This window comes from Salvelinus alpinus, chromosome 1, assembly GCF_045679555.1.
Source record: "Salvelinus alpinus chromosome 1, SLU_Salpinus.1, whole genome shotgun sequence".
Taxonomy (NCBI): domain Eukaryota; kingdom Metazoa; phylum Chordata; class Actinopteri; order Salmoniformes; family Salmonidae; genus Salvelinus; species Salvelinus alpinus.
The window spans coordinates 92037584-92058941 of record NC_092086.1 but is presented as its reverse complement, the minus strand read 5'-3'; the positions used below and the strand labels follow the sequence as shown (position 1 = coordinate 92058941).

The window sequence follows — 21358 nt, the reverse complement described above, 5'->3', positions numbered from 1 at the left end:
GACCGCTACCTCCGCCTTTGTGCAAGGAGGAGCACTGCCAGAGCCCTGCAAAATGACCTCCAGCAGGCCACCCGTGTAGCCAATGCTCCACCGGGTATGGTTAGGAATTCAACAACCCCTCTCTATGTGTCTCTTTCTGCATGGTCAGGGGGAGAGTCTCCTCCAGGAATTTACGACCTGAGGTAACAGAACCTGGGTGTAGGAGAGAGAGAGAGGGGAATGCCACGCTCTATACCCAGAAAGGGCCACGTCATGACACAGATCATACACGTACTGTTAGCTAGCGAGCCAGCTAACGTTAGCTAGCTAACAGTACACTTTAACTTGAAATGAAAACGACTGACAAAATTAGAAACGTGTAAAATATGAAATTTAGCTAGCTAGACTACCTTACCAATATTCGCTCCCGTTCAAAAGTTTGGGGTCACTCAGAAATGTCCTTGTTTTTGAAAGAAAAGCAAATTTTTTATCCATTAAAATAACATCAAATTGATCTAGTTTTCTAATGATCAATTAACCATTTTGCGATACAGTGTAGCTGGAAACGGCAGATTTTTTATGGAATATCTACATAGGCATACAGAGGACCATTATCAGCAACCATCACTCCTGTGTTCCAATGGCACGCTGTGTTAGCTAATCCAAGCTTATCATTTTAAAAGGCTAATTGATCATTAGAAAACCATTTTGCGATTATGTTACCACAGCTGAAAACTATTGTGCTGAACCTGTTGAGGATAGGGGGTGCTGTTTTCACTTTTGGGGAAAATCGTTCCCAATTTAAACGGCCTCGTACTCAATTCTTGCTCGTACAATATGCATATTATTATTACTATTGGATAGAAAACACTCTCTAGTTTCTAAAACCGTTTGAATTTTGTCTGTGGGTCAAACACAACTCATTTGGCAGCACACTTTGTGACCAGGAAGTGGAAAGTCTGAAATCGATGCTGTGTTCAACTCGCTGCCTATAAATGGGCATGATACGTATGACTATACGTGCACGTCATACACCTTCCCCTGGATGTCAAGAGGAAGTGAGAGGAAAAAGGAGTTGATTATCTCTGTCTGACGTTGAATGAGCCCTCTTGGAACAACGTGTCCCCCATTTTCTGTTGTCTGCAATGCGCGTGTGGGGACCTGTTATTGCCTAATGGAAACATGTTGTTATGGGCGAATATGAGCTCCGGCTTTGAATTTATTTGATACGTTACAATATCATCCTAAAGTATGTTTTTTCAATATAGTTTCATTAGATTATTGAACTTTATTCGGGACGTTCGGCGTGTTGCGTTGTTCGACTTTGTTGACGTTGGAGAGCTTAGCGCTGCATGGCCAGTGTGCTTGCTAATTCAAGAGGGAAAAAGAACGTTCTGAATCCAAAACAACGACGGTTCTGGACAGAGGACCCATTGTACAACATTCTGATAGAAGATCAGCAAAAGTAGGAACCATTTTGTGATGCTATTTCATATATCTGTCGAACTGTGTACAAGTAGCTTTGCGCTCAGGTTTTGGTTATTCCCTTACCATAACTAAGTCTTATGTCGTAATGAAGATATTTTTAGAATTCTAACACTGCGATTGCATTAAGAACTAATGGATCTATCGTTTCCTATACAACATGTGTTTTTTTGTAATGTTTATGAATAGCTATTTGGTCAGAATAGGTGAGAGTCTAATAGAAATATCTGCACATTCTGGGAAAAAGATGCTACGTTAGCACGTTATGCTACGTTATGCTACGTTGTATAACCACGGATTTCAGCTCTAAATATGCACATTTTCGAACAAAACATAAGTGTATGTATAACCTGATGTTACAGGACTGTCATCTGAGGAAGGTTTATGAAGGTTAGTGAAATTTAATATCTTTTGCTGGTTTATTCGCTAACGCTAACGTGCCTATTGCTATCGCTAACGTGCCTTGATGAATGAATGCGGTAGGCTATTGTAGTAAGCTAATATAATGCTATATTGTGTTTTCGCTGTAAAACACTTAGAAAATCTGAAATATTGGCTGTATTCACAAGATCTTTGTCTTTCATTTGCTATACACCATGTCTTTTTCAGAAATGTTTTATGATGAGTATTTCGGTATGTCACGTTGGTGTCTGTAATTATTCTGTCTGCTTTCGGTGCAATTTCTGATTGTAGCCGCAATGTAAACTATGATTTATACCTGAAATATGCAATTTTTTGGAACAAAACATAGATTTATTGTATAACATGTTATAAGACTGTCATCTGATTAAGTTGTTTCTTGGTTTCTTTGGTTTGTTCTAGGTTAGTTTGGTTGATTTTGTGCATGCTACCTGTGCTGTGAAAAATGTCTGTGCTTTTTTTCTATTTGTTGGTGAGCTAACAAATATATATTGTGTTTTCCCTGTAAAACATTTTAAAAAATCGGACATGTTGGCTGGATTCACAAGATGTGTATCTTTCATTAGCTGTATTGGACTTGTTAATGTGTGAAAGTTAAATATTTCTAAAAATATATTTTTTGAATTTCGCGCTCTGGCTTTTCAGTGGAATGTGGGAGGAGTTCCGCTAGCGGAACGGGGGGCGAGACAGGTTAAAGAAGCAATAAAACTGTCCTTCTTTAGACTAGTTGAGTATCTGGAGCATCAGCATTTGTGGGTTCGATTACAGGCTCAAAATGTCCAGAAACAAAGTACTTTCTTCTGAAACTCGTCAGTCTATACTTGTTCTGAGAAATGAAGGCTATTCCATGCGAGAAATTGCCAAGAAACTGAAGATCTCGTACAACGCTGTGCACTACTCGCTTCACAGAACAGCGCAAACTGGCTCTAACCAGAGTATAAGGAGTGGGAGGCCCCGGTGCACAACTGAGCAAGAGGACAAGTACATTAGAGTGTCTAGTTTGAGAAACAGATGCCTCACAAGTCCTCAACTGGCAGCTTCATTAAACAGTACCCGCAAAACACCAATCTCAACGTCAACAGTGAAGAGTCGACACCGGGTTGCAGGCCTTCTAAGCAGTTGCAAAGAAAAAGCCATCTCAGACTGGCCAATAAAAATAAAAGATTAACTTATTATGGCTGCAGGGGCAGTATTGAGTAGCTTGGATGAAAGGTGCCCAGAGGTGCCCATAGTAAACTGCCTGCTCTTCAGTCGCTAATATATGCATATTATTATTTGTATTGGATAGAAAACTCTGAAGTTTCTAAAACTGTTTGAATGATGTCTGTGAGTATAACAGAACTCATATAGCAGGCAAAAACCTGAAGAAATCCAAACAGGAAGTGGGAAATCTGAGGTTGGTCGATTTTCAACCCAGCCCCTATTGAATACACCGTGGGATATGGATCTGTTTGCACTTCCTACGGCTTCCACTAGATGTCAACAGTCTGTAGAACCTTGTCTGATGCCTCTACTGTGAAGTGGGGCCGAAGGAGACAGGAATGAGTCAGGTCTGCCATGAGGTGACCATGCGCGTTCACATGAGGGAGCTCTGTTCCATCGCACATCTGAAGGCAATGGAATTCTCCGGTTGGAATGTTATTGAAGATTTATGTTAAAATCATTCTAAAGATTGATTCAATACATCGTTTGACATGTTTCTACTGACTGTTACGGAACTTTTTGACATCTCGTCTGCTTTTAGTGAACGCGCTTCCTGACTTTGGATTTGTTTACCAAACAAGCTAACAGAAATAGCTATTTGGACATAAATGATAGACATTACCGAACAAAACGAACATTTCTTGTGGAAGTGGGAGTCCTGGAAGTGCATTCCGACGAAGATCAGCAAAGTGAAGATTTACAATACTATTTATGAGTTTTGTTGACTGCACAATTTGGCGAGTAACTGTATGGCTTCCTTTTGTGGCTGAACGCTGTTCTCAGATTATCGAATATTGTGCTTTTGCCGTAAAGCTTTTTGAAATCTGACACAGCGGTTGCATTAAGAACAAGTGTATCTTTAATTCTATGTAAATCATGTATCTTTCATCAAAGTTTATGATGAGTATTTATGTTATTTGACGTGGCTCTCTGCAATTTCTCCGGATATTTTGGAGGCATTTCTGAACATGGCGAGGTTTTTGGATATAAATATGAACTTTATCGAACAAAACATATGTATTGTGTAACATGAAGTCCTGCGAGTGTCATCTGATGAAGATCATAAAAGGTTAGTGATTCATTTTATCTCTATTTCTGCTTTTTGTGACTCCTGTCTTTGGCTGGAAAAATGGCTGTGTTTTTCTGTGATTTTGAGGTGACCTAACACAATCGTTTGTGGTGCTTTCGCTGTAAAGCCCATTTGAATTCGGACACTTTGGTGGGATTAACAACAAGATTACCTTTAAAATGGTATAAGATACATGCATGTTGGAGGAATTTTAATTATGAGATTTCTGTTGTTTGAATTTGGAGCCCTGCACTTTCACTGGCTGTTGTCATATCGATCCCGTTACGGGATTGCAGCCATAAGAAGTTTTAAAATGGGAAAAAGAACACAGACACTGGACAGAGGAAAACTATTTCTAAGTGACCCCAAACTTTTGAATGGAGGTGTACATGAATGGACGCTTCTCTGTCTGTCACGGATGCCATGGTTGCCCTTAGTTTGAAGATCTAATCTTCATCTCCTTAGCTATAACACTCTAATTCCACTGATTTCAAAACTCTGTCCTCCAGAAAGTGGAGAACAACAGTTATGCAGTTACTACATGATATCTTTAAAAAAAACAGCATTAGAAAGGATTACCTACTACACATACTGAACAGCTCAACCAATTAGGCTTGTAATTTAACAATTTTATTCGTATTTACAGATGGCATACATGTTTGTTATTAAGGGGCATGCATGCATGTTCACATGTTCTAGAAGGCATTTCTGCCAACAAAAAAAACGCATTTTGTAGTTAAAAATGGCTTTCATGTAAAGTAGTGACGCCTAGTTTCCTGAAACGAGTCACAATAAAATGCAAATTAATTACTTAAAAATCATACAATGTGATTTTCTGGATTTTTGTTTTAGATTCCGTCTCTCACAGTTGAAGTGTACCTATGATAAAAATTACAGACCTCTACATGCTTTGTAAGTAGGAAAACCTGCAAAATCGGCAGTGTATCAAATACTTGTTCTCCCCACTGTATGTGTTGTAGGTTATTGTCCTGCTGAAGGTGAATTTGTATCCCAGTGTCTGTTGACAAGCAGATAACCAGGTTTGTCTAGATTTTTGCCTGTGCTTAGCTCTATTCCATGTATTTGTATCCTAAAAAACTCCATAGTACTTGCCGATGACAAGCATACCCATGCAGCCACCACCATGCTTGAAAATATGAAGAGCGGTCCTAAGTGATGTGTTGTATTTGCCCCAAATATAATGCATTGTATTCAGGACAAAAAGTTAATTTCTTGGTCTAGTTTTTACAGTTATACTTTTGTGCCTTATTTCAAACAGGACGCATGTTTTGGAATATTTTTTATTCTGTACAGGCTTCCTTCTTTTCACTCTGTCATTTAGGTTAGTATTGTGGAGTAACTACAATGTTGATCCATCCTCAGTTTTCACCTATCACAGCCAATAAAATCTGTAACTGTATTAAAGAGATAATGGCCCCGGAGGAGATGGCTGCCGTTTTAGTGTTTTTTTCGCATTAATTTTAAATGATTTTGTACATAATGTTTCTGCCACCGTCTCTTATGACCGAAAAGAGCTTCTAGATATCAGGACAGCAATTACTCACCTCATAATGGAAGAAGATTTTTTCTTTAACGAGTCAGACGTGAATGATTTACTTCAGACACCAGACAAGACCCAAATCCCTGTGATTCGCATGAGAAAGAGACAGATATCGGGGACGTAGGTCGGGGTGCCTTGTAAGGATCCGACGGCGAGTGGGTAATCTGCCTCCACCATCAGTCCTATTAGCCAACGTACAATCATTGGATAACAAAAATTACAAACTACGATCATGAATATCCTACCAACGGGACATTAAAAACTGTAATATTTTATGTTTCACAGAGTTGTGTCTGAACGACGACATGAATAACATACAGCTAGCGGGGTTTTCGCTGCATCGGCAAGATAGAACAGCCGCCTCCGGTAAGACAAGGGGTGGTGGTCTGTGTATATTTGTAAATAATAGCTGGTGCACGAAATCTAATAGTAAGGAAGTCTTGAAGTTTTCCTCACCTGAGGTAGATTATCTCATGATAAACTGTAGACCACACTATTTATCAAGAGAGTTCTCATCTATATTCTTTGTAGCTGTCCATTTACCACCACACACCGATGCTGGCACCCAGACTGCACTCAATGAGCTGTATACTGCCATAAGCAAACAGGAAAACGTTCATCCAGAAACGGCGTTCCTAGTGGCCGGGGACTTTAATGCAAGGAAACTTAAATCAGTTTTACCTAATTTCTACCAGCATGTTAAATGTGCATACAGAGGAGAAAAAAAAATCTAGACCACCTTTACTCCACACACAGAGACACATACAAACCTCTCCCTCCATTTGTCAAATCTCACCATAATTCCATCCTCCTGATTCCTGCTTACAAGCTAAAATTACAGCAGGAACCACCAGTGACTCGGTCAATAAAGAAGAAGTGGTCAGATTACGCAGATGCTAAGCTACAGGACTGTTTTGCTAGCACAGACTGGAATATGTTCCGGGATTCTTCCGATGACATTGAGGAGTACACCACATCAGTCATTGGCTTCATCAATGACGTCGTCCCCACAGTGACTGTACGTACATACCCCAACCAGAAGCCATGGATTACATGTAACATCCACACTGAGCTAAAGGGTAGAGCTGCCGCTTTCAAGGAGCGGGACTCTAAACCGGACGCTTATAAGAAATCCTCTGACGAACCATCAAACAGGAAAAGCGTCAATACAGTACTAAGATTGAATCGTACTACACAGGCTCCGACGCTCGTCGGATGTGGCAGGGCTTGCAAACTATTAGACTACAAAGTGAAGCACAGCCGCATGCTGCCCAGTGACACGAGCCTACCAGACGGGCTAAATTACTTCTATCGCTTTGAGGCAAGCAACACTGAAGCATGCATGAGAGCATCAGCTGTTCCGGACGACTGTGTGATCACGCTTTCCGTAGCTGATGTAAGACCTTTAAACAGGTCAACATTCACAAGGACGCAGGGCCAGACGGATTACCAGGACGTGTATTCCGAGCATGCGCTGACCAACTGGCAAGTGTCTTCACTGACATTTTCAACCTGTCCCTGACTGAGTCTGTAATACCAACATGTTTCAAGCAGACCACCATAGTGTTCTTGGGCAGAGGGACTAAGGTAACCTGCCTAAATGACTACCGACCCGTAGCACTCACGTCTGTAGCCATAAAGTGCTTTGAAAGGCTGGTCATGGCTCATCTCAACACCATTATCCCAGAAACTCTGGACCCACTCCAATTTGCATACTGCCCCACTGCCCTTTCCCACCTGGACAAAAGGAACACCTACATGAGAATGCTATTCATTGACTACAGCTCAGCATTCAACATTTTTTGTTTTATTTTTAATTAAATGTGTAAAAATGACTAAAAACATAATTACAGTTTCACATTATGGGGTATTGTATGTAGGCCAGTGACATCTCAATTTAATCAATTTTAAATTCAGGCTGTAACAACAAAATGTGGAAAAAGTAAAGTGGTGTAAATACTTTCTGAAGGCACTGTATAATGCCACTGTACAAGGTCAAATACAGAGTAGGAGGGGTACATTTCTCAGTTGGTCTCCTTTTGAGTTAAAAACAACACTGTTAAAAACAACTGCATCTGGTAGTACTCTGTAGTCTGATACTAAACTCCTTTCAAGAGGGGAGGGGACACATTAGAAAAAGATAGGCTGTGTCTGGCTGGGAGGTCAGGGTCTCATCACTTAGATTGATATCAAATCTACACAAACAAAAACAGCCATCAACATGGCCCGTCATATTCTCTTCATTCAGCCACAACACACAAGCATTTAAACCTAGCATCAATCTAATCCTCTAAAGAGCTAACAAAAGACAGATCTTACAAAGCTTGTGCCGGGTCACTGCATTAGACAGCCTGCCCAGTGAACCCCCACACCCCCTCCCTAATGCACGAGCACACACACAGGAAGAACGACTGCCCCCTCTCATTGAAGCCACAGAAGTTCAAGGCCGACCGCGTCAGTACTGCAGGCATTGCTTTCAGAAAACAGGTCCCCCATCGTGTAAAAAACACAATTAATAGAAGACAATCATGGTACCAATAATTGCTTCTATTACACCGGATGTATGCCCTTGAACTGATTATTTTACAAATCGCACACAGAATAAGTTATCAGGATAATTTAGTTGCTAATGGCAGCCTGCAGTTTCAAAGGCGGAATTCAACTTGTGATACTCAATGAGAGGGGGCAGCACTCAGGTAGCCTGCAACATGACTTCCTGGAGTAACTCAAACTGTGCATGTTATGTCTCCATAAGACAACATCTTAACCAACTTCCTTGGCTTCAAATGCGCTATATAGGGCTCTCTACTCAATCTGTAAAACTAAAGCGTTACAGATTCCGCAATATAAGTTCAAAGGATATTTCTGAATGAGCCGGCATATGCAGCGTTTACCGTGAATGCAGTCTCCGCTAAAGCGGGAACATTACCTTTAAATTTCAATCACGCTGTAAAGCTGAACTTCCACACTGCAGACTGAATCTTCACCTAGGAATAAAAGGTATCACCCGATCGATGGCTTTGTGCATTCCTATTTAATGAGTATGTTTACATGGACGCTAATAATTCTATATTAAGCTGATTATGACAGTAGGCAGATTACGGTGTTTACATGACTGTTGCATACTCTGCTTATCTTAATTGGCGTAAGGTCAAAATCAAAGTAAGCATACGCCGATTAAAACACCTGGTTTTCTGAGCCATCTTTCGAATTATTATTAGGACATGTAAACACCTTAATTGGCGTACCAGCAGTATATTTGATCGGCGCATGTGCTAGCACCAGCCAAGCGAGTCTCCTTCTTTGGTGTGAGTGAAGTAAGTTCGTAACAACAATGTATGTGTCTTAGAAGTAGTTCACATACAAACGTTATATGTCCAAACTCAGAATCAAATATTCTTCCTAAAAAGAACATGTTCACTGTGGTAGAACGTTCATTTTGACTGCCGATTTTCGTTTTGACTGGCGAGTGCCATCAGGTAGCCTGATTTCAGAGGTGTCCATGTAAAAAGGATTATTCGGGAAATCGTTCTTCTTGCAAAGCATGTAACAAATGTAATCAAACTATAATATTAATTTGACAATCCGCAATAATCATATTATTGTGTGCATGTAAAGTCACTCAGTCATTACCACACACACATTCAGCATATCCAACAATAGCTTGTTAACAAAAAGAGTCCCTTCAGATGATTAAGAACAACACGTTTTTAATTAAATACGATCAATCAATATACTGAAAGTACTTCATGTTCCCCGAATCCTGCAATGTTTCTACAATGGAACTTCTGATTCCAGCTAAAAATGCTTACCACACTTCACGCTCTCTCTCTCTCACAGACACGCACGCCTGAGATATTATTATACTGAGCCAGGTTGAGTGTGTGTGTGTTTAACGGTCGTGAAGGTCGGCCCTCCCCAAAGAGAGAACGAGCATGCTTAAGCTGCTTCCCTCCCTCCCATTGCCCCTCTCCTCCTCTCTGTCAGGGTGAAGGTCGGGTCAGATGCAACAGCGCAGAGTAAAAAGCAGAGGTGAGTGAGGGAGGCTGAAGAGGAGGAGGAGAAGCAGGCTTGCTGAGTTTACACTTTAGTCAATCTTGACATGACATTGTAGTGGCATTGAGCGAAGACCTGGGGATCACCAGAGAATACCAATGTGTTAGCCAGGTGTCCCTGTGTGTTTGTGTACGTGCTTTACATAAACCCCCGAGAAGAGCTCTGAATACACATCTGACATGAGACAGGAAATCACAGACACATATAGCAGGCCTACACATAGGGTGTCAAATGGATAACACAAAAGCAGCAGATTATAACAAACTGCACAAGTCAGGCCTGACGCAAATCTCAAATCTCTCAGAATGTCTGGCCAGTTTCACATTATCGAATGAAGAAATTTGGCATCGTCCCATTTGAGCTTGGTCAGGTTCAGATTTACCACAGTGGAGGCAGCAGCAGCACAGTGGGAGTTGGATAGGTTTAACAGGGGTAAGAAGTGGAGCATAATGAGTTCAACACAGGCAGCCCCCAACACAGGCAACACAGGCAGCCCCTCTCTCTCTTTCAGTCAGAGTCGACCACAGTCCCATGTTTGATGGCTTTGATGTAGAGAAGCAGCAGGAGTAGAGCGGTGGGAGAGAGGGTGTGTGGGTATGTGGGGGCCTTTAACAGATCAAAGTGAGGCTCTGGGTTTTGGATTGATACAATCCCACCCTCTTCATGAAGACCACCCTGATCCCATGACCCAACCATTAGAGTACTGTCAAGAAGCAACGCCAGCATGTGGCTCATATGGCTCAGAGTGGGATCAACCTGCCTATTACTATCCAACCAGCAATAGCAGGGACACCTGAAAGAACAACACCAAACTACACTAATGTGATCGTTCCAAAATGCAATACAAACAAGCAAGCGTGTGCATGCAAGCAAAGCGTGTGTGTGAGCGGCATGCTTGTGGGAACGTTGACACGTAAGAAGATGACAGGCTCCATGGCGCCGGAGGGGATGGCTGACGTTTTACGGGCTCCTAACCAACTGTGCTATTTTGTTAGTTGTTTCGCGTATTTTGTGCACAATGTTGCTGCTACTGTCTCTTATGACCGAAAATGACTTCTGGACATCAGAACAGCGATTACTCACCTCGAACTGGAATAAGCTTTTTTCTTTAACGAGTCCAACGCGAAGGATATGCTGCTTTCTCGGGAACGGGCCCAAATCCCCGTCATTTGCGTGAAGAAAAGAGAGAAAAAGGGGGCGGAGGTCGGGGTGCCTTCTGAGCATTCGTAGGCGAGTGAGTAAACCTCCACTACCATCCCTTCTATTGGCCAACATGCAATCATTGGAAAATAAAAATAGATGATATACGATCAAGACTATCCCACCAACGGGACATTAAAAACTGTAATATTTTATGTTTCACCGAGCTGTGGCTGAACGACAACACAGATAATATAGAGCTACCAAAAAAGTTCTCATCTATATTATTCGAAGCAGTCTATTTACCACCACAAACCGATGCTGGCACTAAGACCGCACTCAACCAGCTGTATAAGGTCATAAGCAAACAAGAAAATGCTGACCTTGAAGTGGCGCTCCTAGTGGCCGGGGACTTTCATGCAGGCAAACTTAAATCTGTTTTACATCATTTCTACCAGCATGTCACATGTGCAGCCAGAGGAAAATAAACTCTAGACCAACTTTACTCCACACACAGAGACGTACACAAAGCTCTCGCTCGCCCTCCATTTGGCAAATCTGACCATAATTCTCAGATGATGCAGATGCTACGCTACAGGACTGTTGTGCTAGATGAGACTGGAATATGTTCCGGGATTCATCCAATGGCATTGAAGAGTACACCACCTCAGCCACCGGCTTCATCAATAGCTGCATCGACGACGTCGTCCCCACAGTGCTGTACGTACATATCCCAACCAGAAGCCATGGATTACAGGCAACATCTGCATCAGCAGCTTTAGCCTTTAGCTCGCTTTCAAGGAGCAGGACACTAATCCTGACGCTTATAAGAAATCCCGTTACGACTTCAGAAGAACCATCAAACAGGCAAAGCGTCAATACAGGATTAAGATTGAATCCTACTACACCAGCTCTGACTCTCGTCGGATGTGGCAGGGCTTGAAAACTATTACGGCTACAAAAGGGACACACAGCCGCGAGCTGCCCAGTGACGCGAGCCTACCAGGTGAGCTAAATGTCTTTTATGCTCGCTTCGAGGCAAGCAACACTGAAGCATGCATGAGAGCATCAGCTGTTCCGGACGACTGTGTGATCACGCTCTTGGTAGCCAATGTGAGCAAGAGCTTAAACAGGTCAACATTCACAAAGCCACAGGGCCAGAAGGATTACCAGTGCGTGTACTCAAAGCATGCGCGGACCAACTGGCAAGTGTCTTCACTGACATTTTCAATCTCTCCCTGACCAAGTCTGTAATACCTACATGTTTCAAGCAGACCATCATAGTCCCTGCGCCCAAGGAAGCAAAGGTAACCTGCCTAAAGGATTACTGCCCCGTAGCACTCACGTCTGAGGCCATGAAGTGCTTAGAAATGCTGGTCAAGTCCTCCCGGGTGGCGCAGTGGTCTAAGGCACTGCATCGCAGTGCTAGTTGTGCCACCAGAGACTCTGGGTTCGCAGCCGGCCACGACCGGGAGGCCCATGGGGCGGCGCACAATTGGCCTAGCGTCGTCCGCGTTAAGGAGTGTTTGGCCGGCAGGGATATCCTTGTCTCATCGCGCACTAGCGACTCCTGTGGTGGGCTCCTGTGGTGGGCCGGGCGCAGTGCACGCTGACCAGGTCGCTAGGTGTACGGTGTTTCCTCCGACACATTGGTGCGGCTGACTTCCGGGTTGGATGCGCGCTGTGTTAAGAAGCAGTGCGGCTTGGTTGGGTTGTGTTTTGGAGGACGCGTGGCTCTCGACCTTCGCCTCTCCCGAGTCCGTGCGGGAGTTGTAGCGATGAGACAAGACAGTAACTACCCGCAATTGGATACCACGATATTGGGGAGAAAAAGGGGGTAAAAATAAAAAAAGGCTGGTCATAGCCCACTCCAATTTGTATACCACCCTAAAAGATCCCCAGATGATGCACTCTATTGCACTCCACACTGCCCTTTCCCACCTGGAGAAAAGGAACACCTATGTGAGAATGCTGTTCATTGACTACAGCTCAGCGTTCAACACAGTAGTGCCCACAAAGCTCATCACTAAGCTAAGGACCCTGGAACTAAACACCTCCCTCTGCAACTGGATCCTGGACTTCTTGACAGGCCACCCCCAGGTGGTAAGGGTAGGCAACAACATGTCTGCCACGCTGATCCTCAACAATGGGGACCCTCAGGGGTGCGTGCTTAGTCCCCTCCTGTACTCCCTGTTCACCCATGACTGCGTGGTCAAACATGACTCCAACACCATCATCAATTTTGTTGACGACACAACAGTGGTAGGCCCGATTACCGATAGCGATGAGACAAGAGGTCAGAGACCTGGCAGTGTGGTGCCAGGACAACAACCTCTCACTCAACGGGAGCAAGACAAAAGGAGCTGATCGTGGACTACAGGAAAGGTTGGCCCGAACAGGCCACCATTAACATTGACGGGGCTGTAGTGGAGCGGGTCGAGAGTTAAGTTCCTTGGTGTCCACATCACCAACAAACTAACATGGTTCAAACACACCAAGACACTGCTTTACTCACTGTTTATTATCTATGCATAGTCACTTTACCCTTACCTACACGTACAAATGACCTCGACTAACCTGTACCCCCACACATTGACTCTGTACCGGTATCCCCTGTATATAGCCTCAATATTGTTATTTTATTGTGTTACTTTTTTATTACTTTAGTTTATTTGGTAAATATTTTCTTACAAGCCCTTAACGAACAATGTAGTGTAAGTAAGCATTTCCCGGTAAGGTCTACCTACACCTGTTTGTCTCATGCGCTGAATACAAGTTTGTTTTGATGTGAAGAGAACATGATTTATTCAGCATCCCTTCTTTCTCCTTTGTAGCCCATGGCCTGCCCTACACAGCCTAACATCAACACAATGCTCTCATAGCATTATTACAGGTCAATAGGGCTGGCACAATAATCATCTAACCGACAATTATGTAAAATAACCGTTGACTAAAATGAGTAATCTGCAAAATCGTCTTAATACATAATCATTTTAAGAGCAAAATGGCACGGTTGGGAGGAAAAGCTTCATTTCCAAAAGTTCCAAGTGGTCAAAAAACATTCTTTTGAGACAGGGGTGTCACTAAAGCTGTTTTGTATTCATTAGGTAGGCCTATGTTGAAGCTCATTTCAAAGATGCATTACAAGCTCAAAACATTTTAACAAAAATTACAATTATGTCAATAACCGTGGCCCTTTGCATGAAAATGAATCATTACCCAAAATTCCATAACAACCTTACAGGTCAAACAATACAATTCTATCTAACATTGTGTCCGTTTGTCTTATTATGCCAGTGCTGTCAAAGACATACACATATTTTGCAGAGACAACAGTGATGCATTAAGAAGGTGGGTGTGGGTTCAGTAAAAGCATTGAGCTACTTTCAATTCCCAAGTCACATCAGTGCCTTCATCGATCGAAGGCAACAAGCAGGAAGACATACTGACAGAAGAGGAAGGAGCCAAGACATAGATAGAAGCTGACTACAGAATGAAGGGTAGAGGAGGAAATGAGAAGACGGAGAGGATCCTCCTACACTCTTAGAAATAACCCTTTTTGGTTCCACATAGAACCCTTTTGGGTTCATGCAGAACCCTCTGTGGAAAGGGTCCTACATGGAACCAAAAAGGGTTCTTCAAATGGTTATCCTATGGGGACAGCGGGGGGGAATTCTAGATAGCTCCTTTTTTTCTAAGCGTGTAGAACAGAGAGAACAGAGACACAGCAGTCACCAGTGATGTTAGAGGAGGAATGCCGGCAGTAATCCCCCGCTCCCCTGTGGTATTTTAACTGTTCCTCCTCTTCCCCTGTTGCCATCAGTCAGTCTGAACACAGCAGCTAATGGCCATGCATGGGCCACCTGGGGGGCTGTGTTCCACCTTACCGGACCCAAGGTCTCACACTGGCTGGAGACGCCTCTCTCTCTGTGTGTGAGTGAGTGAGTGAGTGAGTGAGTGAGTGAGTGAGTGAGTGAGTGAGTGAGTGAGTGAGTGAGTGAGTGAGTGAGTGAGTGAGTGAGTGAGTGAGTGAGTGAGTGAGTGAGTGAGTGAGTGAGTGAGGGAGTGGGTGAGTGAGTGAGTGAGAGAGAGAGAGAGAGAGAGAGAGAGAGAGAGAGAGAGAGAGAGAGAGGCAATTTTGATCTCTAAACAACAGGATCGACTGCATTATTTTTTAAATCATCACTACATAAATAATTGACTTTTAACCAGACAGACAACAGAAACAGCTTGAGTCTCATGAAAACCCCTGCTAAACCAGGCAACAATAACAACATGGCCCACCATTTCTAATGTATGAGACGTGAGATAAATTACCACAGAACTAGCCTACCGACCATCGTGTCTATATTGGAGCATCGTTGATCTCCCTAAAGAGACTTTTAAGGATTCACCAATTCCTGGGAAGTCGACAGCCATCTTTATAGCACCTGCTGTACAGCATAATAATATGACCCAAAATAAAGAACTGACACAACAAGAAGTCCATTTCAATCATTTCAGGACAGGAAAAACAGATTAAACTGCACAGACACACCTACCCCAAATCAATCACCTAACGTTCACTTGCCTGACAGCAAATGTTTCAATGCTAACGACAGGTGCTGCGTATGGCACACCAATTGGACCAATTTGCCATGCGTTTATTTCATCTACTGTCATAGCTAGCGAGACCACCTTTAGACTATTGTTTGATCGTCGTCAGTCTAGTAAATGGAGACAGATGTCCACAAACAAACTCAATATCAAGCACTGTATTACCCACAATTGACTGCAACCAGCAAAAGGTGACCATCATGTTGATGCCTTCTGGACCGGTCTTCAAATTCTACCACCTCCTACTACATATATCAGATAATCCCCAGTCAACGAGAATATTTGTCAAACAGCTATTTTTCAGTGTCAATTGACAAGACGATAACTGACAAATTTAGATGCAACTAAATTAAAATTATTTTTCATTTTGTTTGACGATAAACGAGATGAAACTAAATTATCTCTGTGACTAAAATCTGACTAGTAAATGGACTGGACAAGAGTTTTTGGAGAGATTGATAGCTCTTCAGTGTTATTTGTTTAGTCCAATCAAAAGCATGCATGAGATTAGCAGAATTGTAAGGCTTCCTCTTTGTAATGTTGCAATGCTGTTATTGGATGACAGAACTTTGAGTACAATATAGCCACAGTATGTCAAGGGACAGGGCTCCAGAATGCGACCATTTAGTTGCATTTTGCGACCTTTTGACTTGGCTGTGCGAGTTACATTTTTTGTTGGTTACATTAGTGTGAGATAAATGTTTATTACATGGTCACCTCACTAACAAGTTAGAAAACATCCTATTTTTTGGCAGCTAAAACTATGATTTGGTCAAAGTGCATTATCCTCATGATTCCTGCAATGAAAGGGTCAGCCCAGCCCGGGCTGTTTCGCTGGAGCCTGCTGCTCTGGGATAGAGTAAAAAGGCTTCTGCCTGTATAACATTTCAAAATCGAATTGCGGGAAATATATACAGTAGCTTTGGAAGCAACTAGGGATGTAAGGATTCACCGTTACGCATCTATCCCGATTCAAATGTGTATCATACAACTGAATCGGTCCGCGGACCCCAAACCGATCCAAAATGTTACATGCATCAGTTAGAAAATCGAATCAAACGGTACGAATTGCCAATTCACTAACATTATATATTACTTTCTTTCTACTTTCCTGAAAATTCCTCATATTTTGTGACAAATGATGTGTCCTTTCCTTCAGTGTCAAACTGCATGTAACATTGTTGACAATCATTGATCTACAAGTCATTTTCCATGGCGAACAACCGGAGGGAAAATCAGTAGCCTAGTCAAACTGCGCACTGTACCCAGCTTCGCACGCTGACCAACACGAGCTAGGCGGCCTCTTCCTGATCTTGCACATCTGCATGGCACATTCAGCATTCAAATGCTAAAATGGCTTGCGCGATATTAGGCTTTATTAGCTGAGTGACAAACTTGTAATTTACTAGGTTATTGTGAACTATGCACTGTTGAAAATTGTATTTTACTGGAATAAAAGTAAGCTACCAGAGACAACTCAAAAAGGTGTTGGTAGAACATGGCTATGTATGTTTGTGCACATGAAAATCTGTGATTTATTTTTACTATAGGTTAATGAGGCAATAAAAATGTGATATGACCAGTGGTGGGCCGTCAGGGCCTGCAAGGCCTTCTCTGCTGGCCTAAACATCATCAGAATATAAAAAAAATTTAAAATATATTTTCCCACAAATATGTATTAAATTATTCCCCAGAGTAAGAGTTATACTCTTCATTTCATAGCTTTCCTCTTGGTTGCACTGCTTCCAGCCCCAGGTTGAGATTTGGAGGGCTGGTCTTTATGTTAGATCTTTTATCCAATCATATTCAGCCATCATGTGTTGCCAGGGGTCTAAAATCTGCCCTCAGGCCTTCCGAATCAACAGTGCGGGCGCTTGTAGCTTATAGTGAATGGAAATGAAAATTTTGTGTCAACCAATCAGCTTTAGAGTTGGCTATTGTACGCCTGCTGGCTGGCTCCAGTGTTACACAGGAGCCAGCTAGCAGGCGTAGTGCGTGCACGTCTTTTTATTGGATTACCAATATTGAGAGGCAGGTCCTATGGGCAGGTCTATGCAGATTTAACTGAATTTGATAAACGAATTAATTCGCGTACTACTAAACTGTTTTTTCAACCCACAATGGCGGAAGGAGAAGATATCGATTTGGTCGAGGATATAATTATAACGCCATTCTCAAGACGAACTTTTCAAGAAAAGTTAGACATTGTAAGGAGAGGTCGCCCGACGCCACAAAGCCTGTCACAGGCGGGAAAGCCACTTTCAAAGTTTCAACTACGAGCGCTGTCAATGGCTCACAGGCTCCGAGAAGCACTGCAAACTGTACTGCTGGGAATGCCTATTATTTGCAAGTGATCGATTTGGTGTTTGGAGCCACACTGGCTTTGCAAACTTGAGTTGTCTAACCAAGGCAGCAACGAGACTCCAAAGTACGGCTGGGCACTTACAAGCAATTGTGCTTTTGAAAACTTTTGGGGACACCGGAGTGGATCTACAGCTCAGAAAACAAGCGCGCAGGGCAACGGAGCTGCACAATGAAAAGGTGAAGGGAAATATTGAAAAGACTCATTGATTGTGTCATGTTTTTGGGTAAACACCGTTTACCCAAAAATGTCAATTTGTCAATTTCAAGGTGATGCAACGCCTGGTTATACTGCGTTTCTGTCTAAATGTATAGTGTCTAGAGCCATGGCATCATAATGATGGTAATAAGAGGTGGATTAATTCGGGTGGGACTGTGTAGTACCTCACTGAAGGCCCAGGCCCCAGGCCCACGGCACGCCACTGGATATGACTAAAATAAAATGGCATTTAGTTGAGTAAAATGGCCCACTGTTTGTCATTTTGACAATAAATAGACTAAATCATAATTAAAATGGCAAAAACGTTACTAAGGCAATTACATTTTTGTCAAAAGACTAAATATCAAAAAGAGTGCCAAAATGAACAATGATAGTCCCTAGTTCCTATTTCTAGGACAGACACCACAGAAGGTGCTTTTATCAATGCGGGTGTACTTACATACACTAGCATTGCTTTCAATTGTATTTGATTGCACAAAAACATTCCATGGAAACCAGAAGTTAAAGGTAGACTCAGCGAGATGACGTAGATGCAGAAGGTAAACAACATCATAGTGGGTCAATTTCCGCAACAACTAAGAGCGTTGAAGCCTGTGGCTTCCACGCAGATACTATTTGTGACTGAGCGCTAAGTGTTGCCTCCAGCTCATTTCAATATCACCTGTGCTGCTCGTGGCAATGCAATTTAGTGGAATCTACCATTTCAACTTACTGTGCTGGTGTGCAGGATGGTTGGTCATTAAGCAGGGTGGGCAATTCAGACAAAATATCTAAAAGATTGTTTAATAATACAGACTTCCCAAACGTGGGTCTGTTGTAGACACACTTCCTCTCCGCTTATCTCATGTAAAAACAAAAGTCCTGCACGTGCGCCATATGTGGACAAAAAAGGAATAACTTGTGGGGGACTTATTTTGCCATGAGGTAAGCAGAGAGGAATAATGACCAACAGTTCCACCCACCGGCACAGAAGTTGAAATGGAATTGTATTTAACTTCTGGCTTCCAACGGACTGTTTTTGTCCAACCCAACACAATTGAAAGCAATGTTACTGTAGCTATGTACACTGAACAAAAATATAAATGCAACATGTAAAGTGTTGGTCCCATGTTGTTTCATGAGCTGAAATAAAAGATCCCAGAAATGTTCCATACGAACAAAAAGCTTTTCTCTCAAATTTTGTGCACAAATTAGTTTACATATCAAGAAACTGATTAAACAGCATGATCCTTGTGCTGGGGGTCACTAAAAGACCACTCTAAAATGTGCAGTTTTGTCACACAAAACAATGCCACAGATGTCTCAAGTTGAGGAAGCATGCAATTGGCATGCTGACTGCAGGAATGTCCACCAGAGCTGTTGCCAGAGAATTGAATTGAGACCAGCCACCCAGACAACAAATGAAACTAAGGAGTATTTATGTCTGTAAAAACGCCCTTTTATGGGGAAAAACTCATTCTGATTGGCTGGGCCTGGCTCCCCAGTGGGTGGTCCTGGTTCCCAAGTGGGTGGGCCTATGCCTACACCCCTGCCATGTGAAATCCATAGATTAGGCCATAATTTATTTATTTCATTTGACTGATTTCCTTATATGAAACTAAGTAAAATTGCTGAAATTGTTGCGTATATTTTTGTTCAGTATAGACACCTGTGTTGCTAAAAGCACCTAACACCACAGGTGAGTGACTACCTTCTATTATGGCATTTATGGTAGGAGCAGCCAGGGGTCTCCTTGCTGTAGCGCCCACATTCCCCACTCTCCAAAACGAGTCTCAAAAGGAGGCCTAGTTTGAAGCGGTGTAAATAAAATTGTGAATCATAACTTCAATTAAATAGAACAACTAAGTATTGGCTGTTTGGATCAGACGTCTTCAGTTTAGCTAAAGGTGAGTGCAGTTGCTGTGCGACCGTGTTGCTCTTCAAAGTTGTCTCACCACTAAAGAGTACCTCACTGTTGCTCCTCAGTGGTTTCCTGTGAATAATGCCCACATGAATAATGTTTCCATGGCAGCCGCGGATCACACAATCATCGGCAGCGGCACCATTCCAACACTAAACTTCTCAACAAAAGGACGCCTGCCTTACCCTTGCACAGTCCTTAATGGTAAAGTCAACCTTTCTTATAGAAACAATACAGTCCAAATCTAAAATGAACTACTAAAACAAATGTTGTTCAGACTGTAGAGGAGCCCCATACAAGTAGTCAGAGTCGCGCGAAACACTCGGCGTTCTGACTCGCTCTCGTTGGCTGCACTCAGAACTTCTCCAAATATTTTACATTAGCTAATGTTACCGAGCGAACGGGCATAATGGATAGCATACCTGTCAAGCTGTACAGAAGAAAAATAAATACAGCATGCTGTCTCTTATGAAGCGGGTAATTCCCGAGGCAAGGCAGGAACATTTTGAAAGTAGATCCGTCTTTCACCGAACACGTTTGTCTGTCCGCCGGACCATGAAACCTCCTCAGCAACAACTCCTAACTGCGATTGGACTGTACCACTAGAGCAGCGATAAGGGGAGCTCACCTGATTCCAGCGATACAGTCAAATGAGAGGCAATCTTCCACCACTCCAGAAAGACATTGTTAGATTACGTCATCCTTATTGCAAATATTGATTTAAATTGTGTTGCTACAGGACATATTTAGGCTACTGAGTATGAAATAAAGCATGCGTGCAGTGTTTTTAACCGGGATTAATTTCCCCGTGATAAGTGAAAAACAACACATGATTATAATAAATTCACTGAAGAATGAATGAAGCTTTTCTGAAGATCAATATGATTGGCATGTGTTGAGTAACACTCTGGCCTTGACACATATTCTCACCAAGTGGAGGTTTTATTCAGACACATTGCTGTGTACAGCATGGAGAATGCAGCACAATGAGTGTAGCGCATGTGTCAGTGTGTTTGTGTCCACAATCATCCATTGCTGTAGGCCTATCGCTGCTCCCCATGTACGAATTAATTCCTCTTCTATGCATGTTTCACCTCTCTCTGAAGGCAAGTTAATACAGGACCAGTATCAACCTTAACCCCCTGTACCCCACTGGTAATCCCCCACCATATCTTATCTCCAAAAACCCAATCTGTGTATCCGACCCCCTGCCGCTATTCAACAACTAGAGCACCCCCACCATCCCACCCCAAGTCTAATTGGGGCGTTCACAAATTAACTAGCTAATCCTTGCAAACAGCAATTATGGGGGGTGCCCCTCCTGTTGGCTGGAAGCTAACCAGGTCAGTGCTTTATTTTGAGTCTCGT

General features: G+C 42.7%; 1 protein-coding gene across 3 annotated transcripts in view; it reads right to left on the bottom strand.

Moving 5' to 3' along the window:
• The window catches only part of LOC139534417 (nectin-3-like protein), an 81782-nt gene extending 61151 nt beyond the window's left edge, over window positions 1–20631 (bottom strand). The window contains exon 1 of one of the 3 annotated variants that reach the window (XM_071333583.1): window positions 20413–20631. In XM_071333583.1, coding sequence (XP_071189684.1) covers window positions 20413–20494 — 82 coding nt within the window. In that variant the 5' untranslated portion in view covers window positions 20495–20631. Of the gene's footprint in view, window positions 1–18802; window positions 18934–20412 lie in introns of those variants that run through there. The other 2 variants (XM_071333558.1, XM_071333566.1) reach the window with 2 other exon arrangements.
• Window positions 20632–21358: the final 727 nt, after the last annotated feature.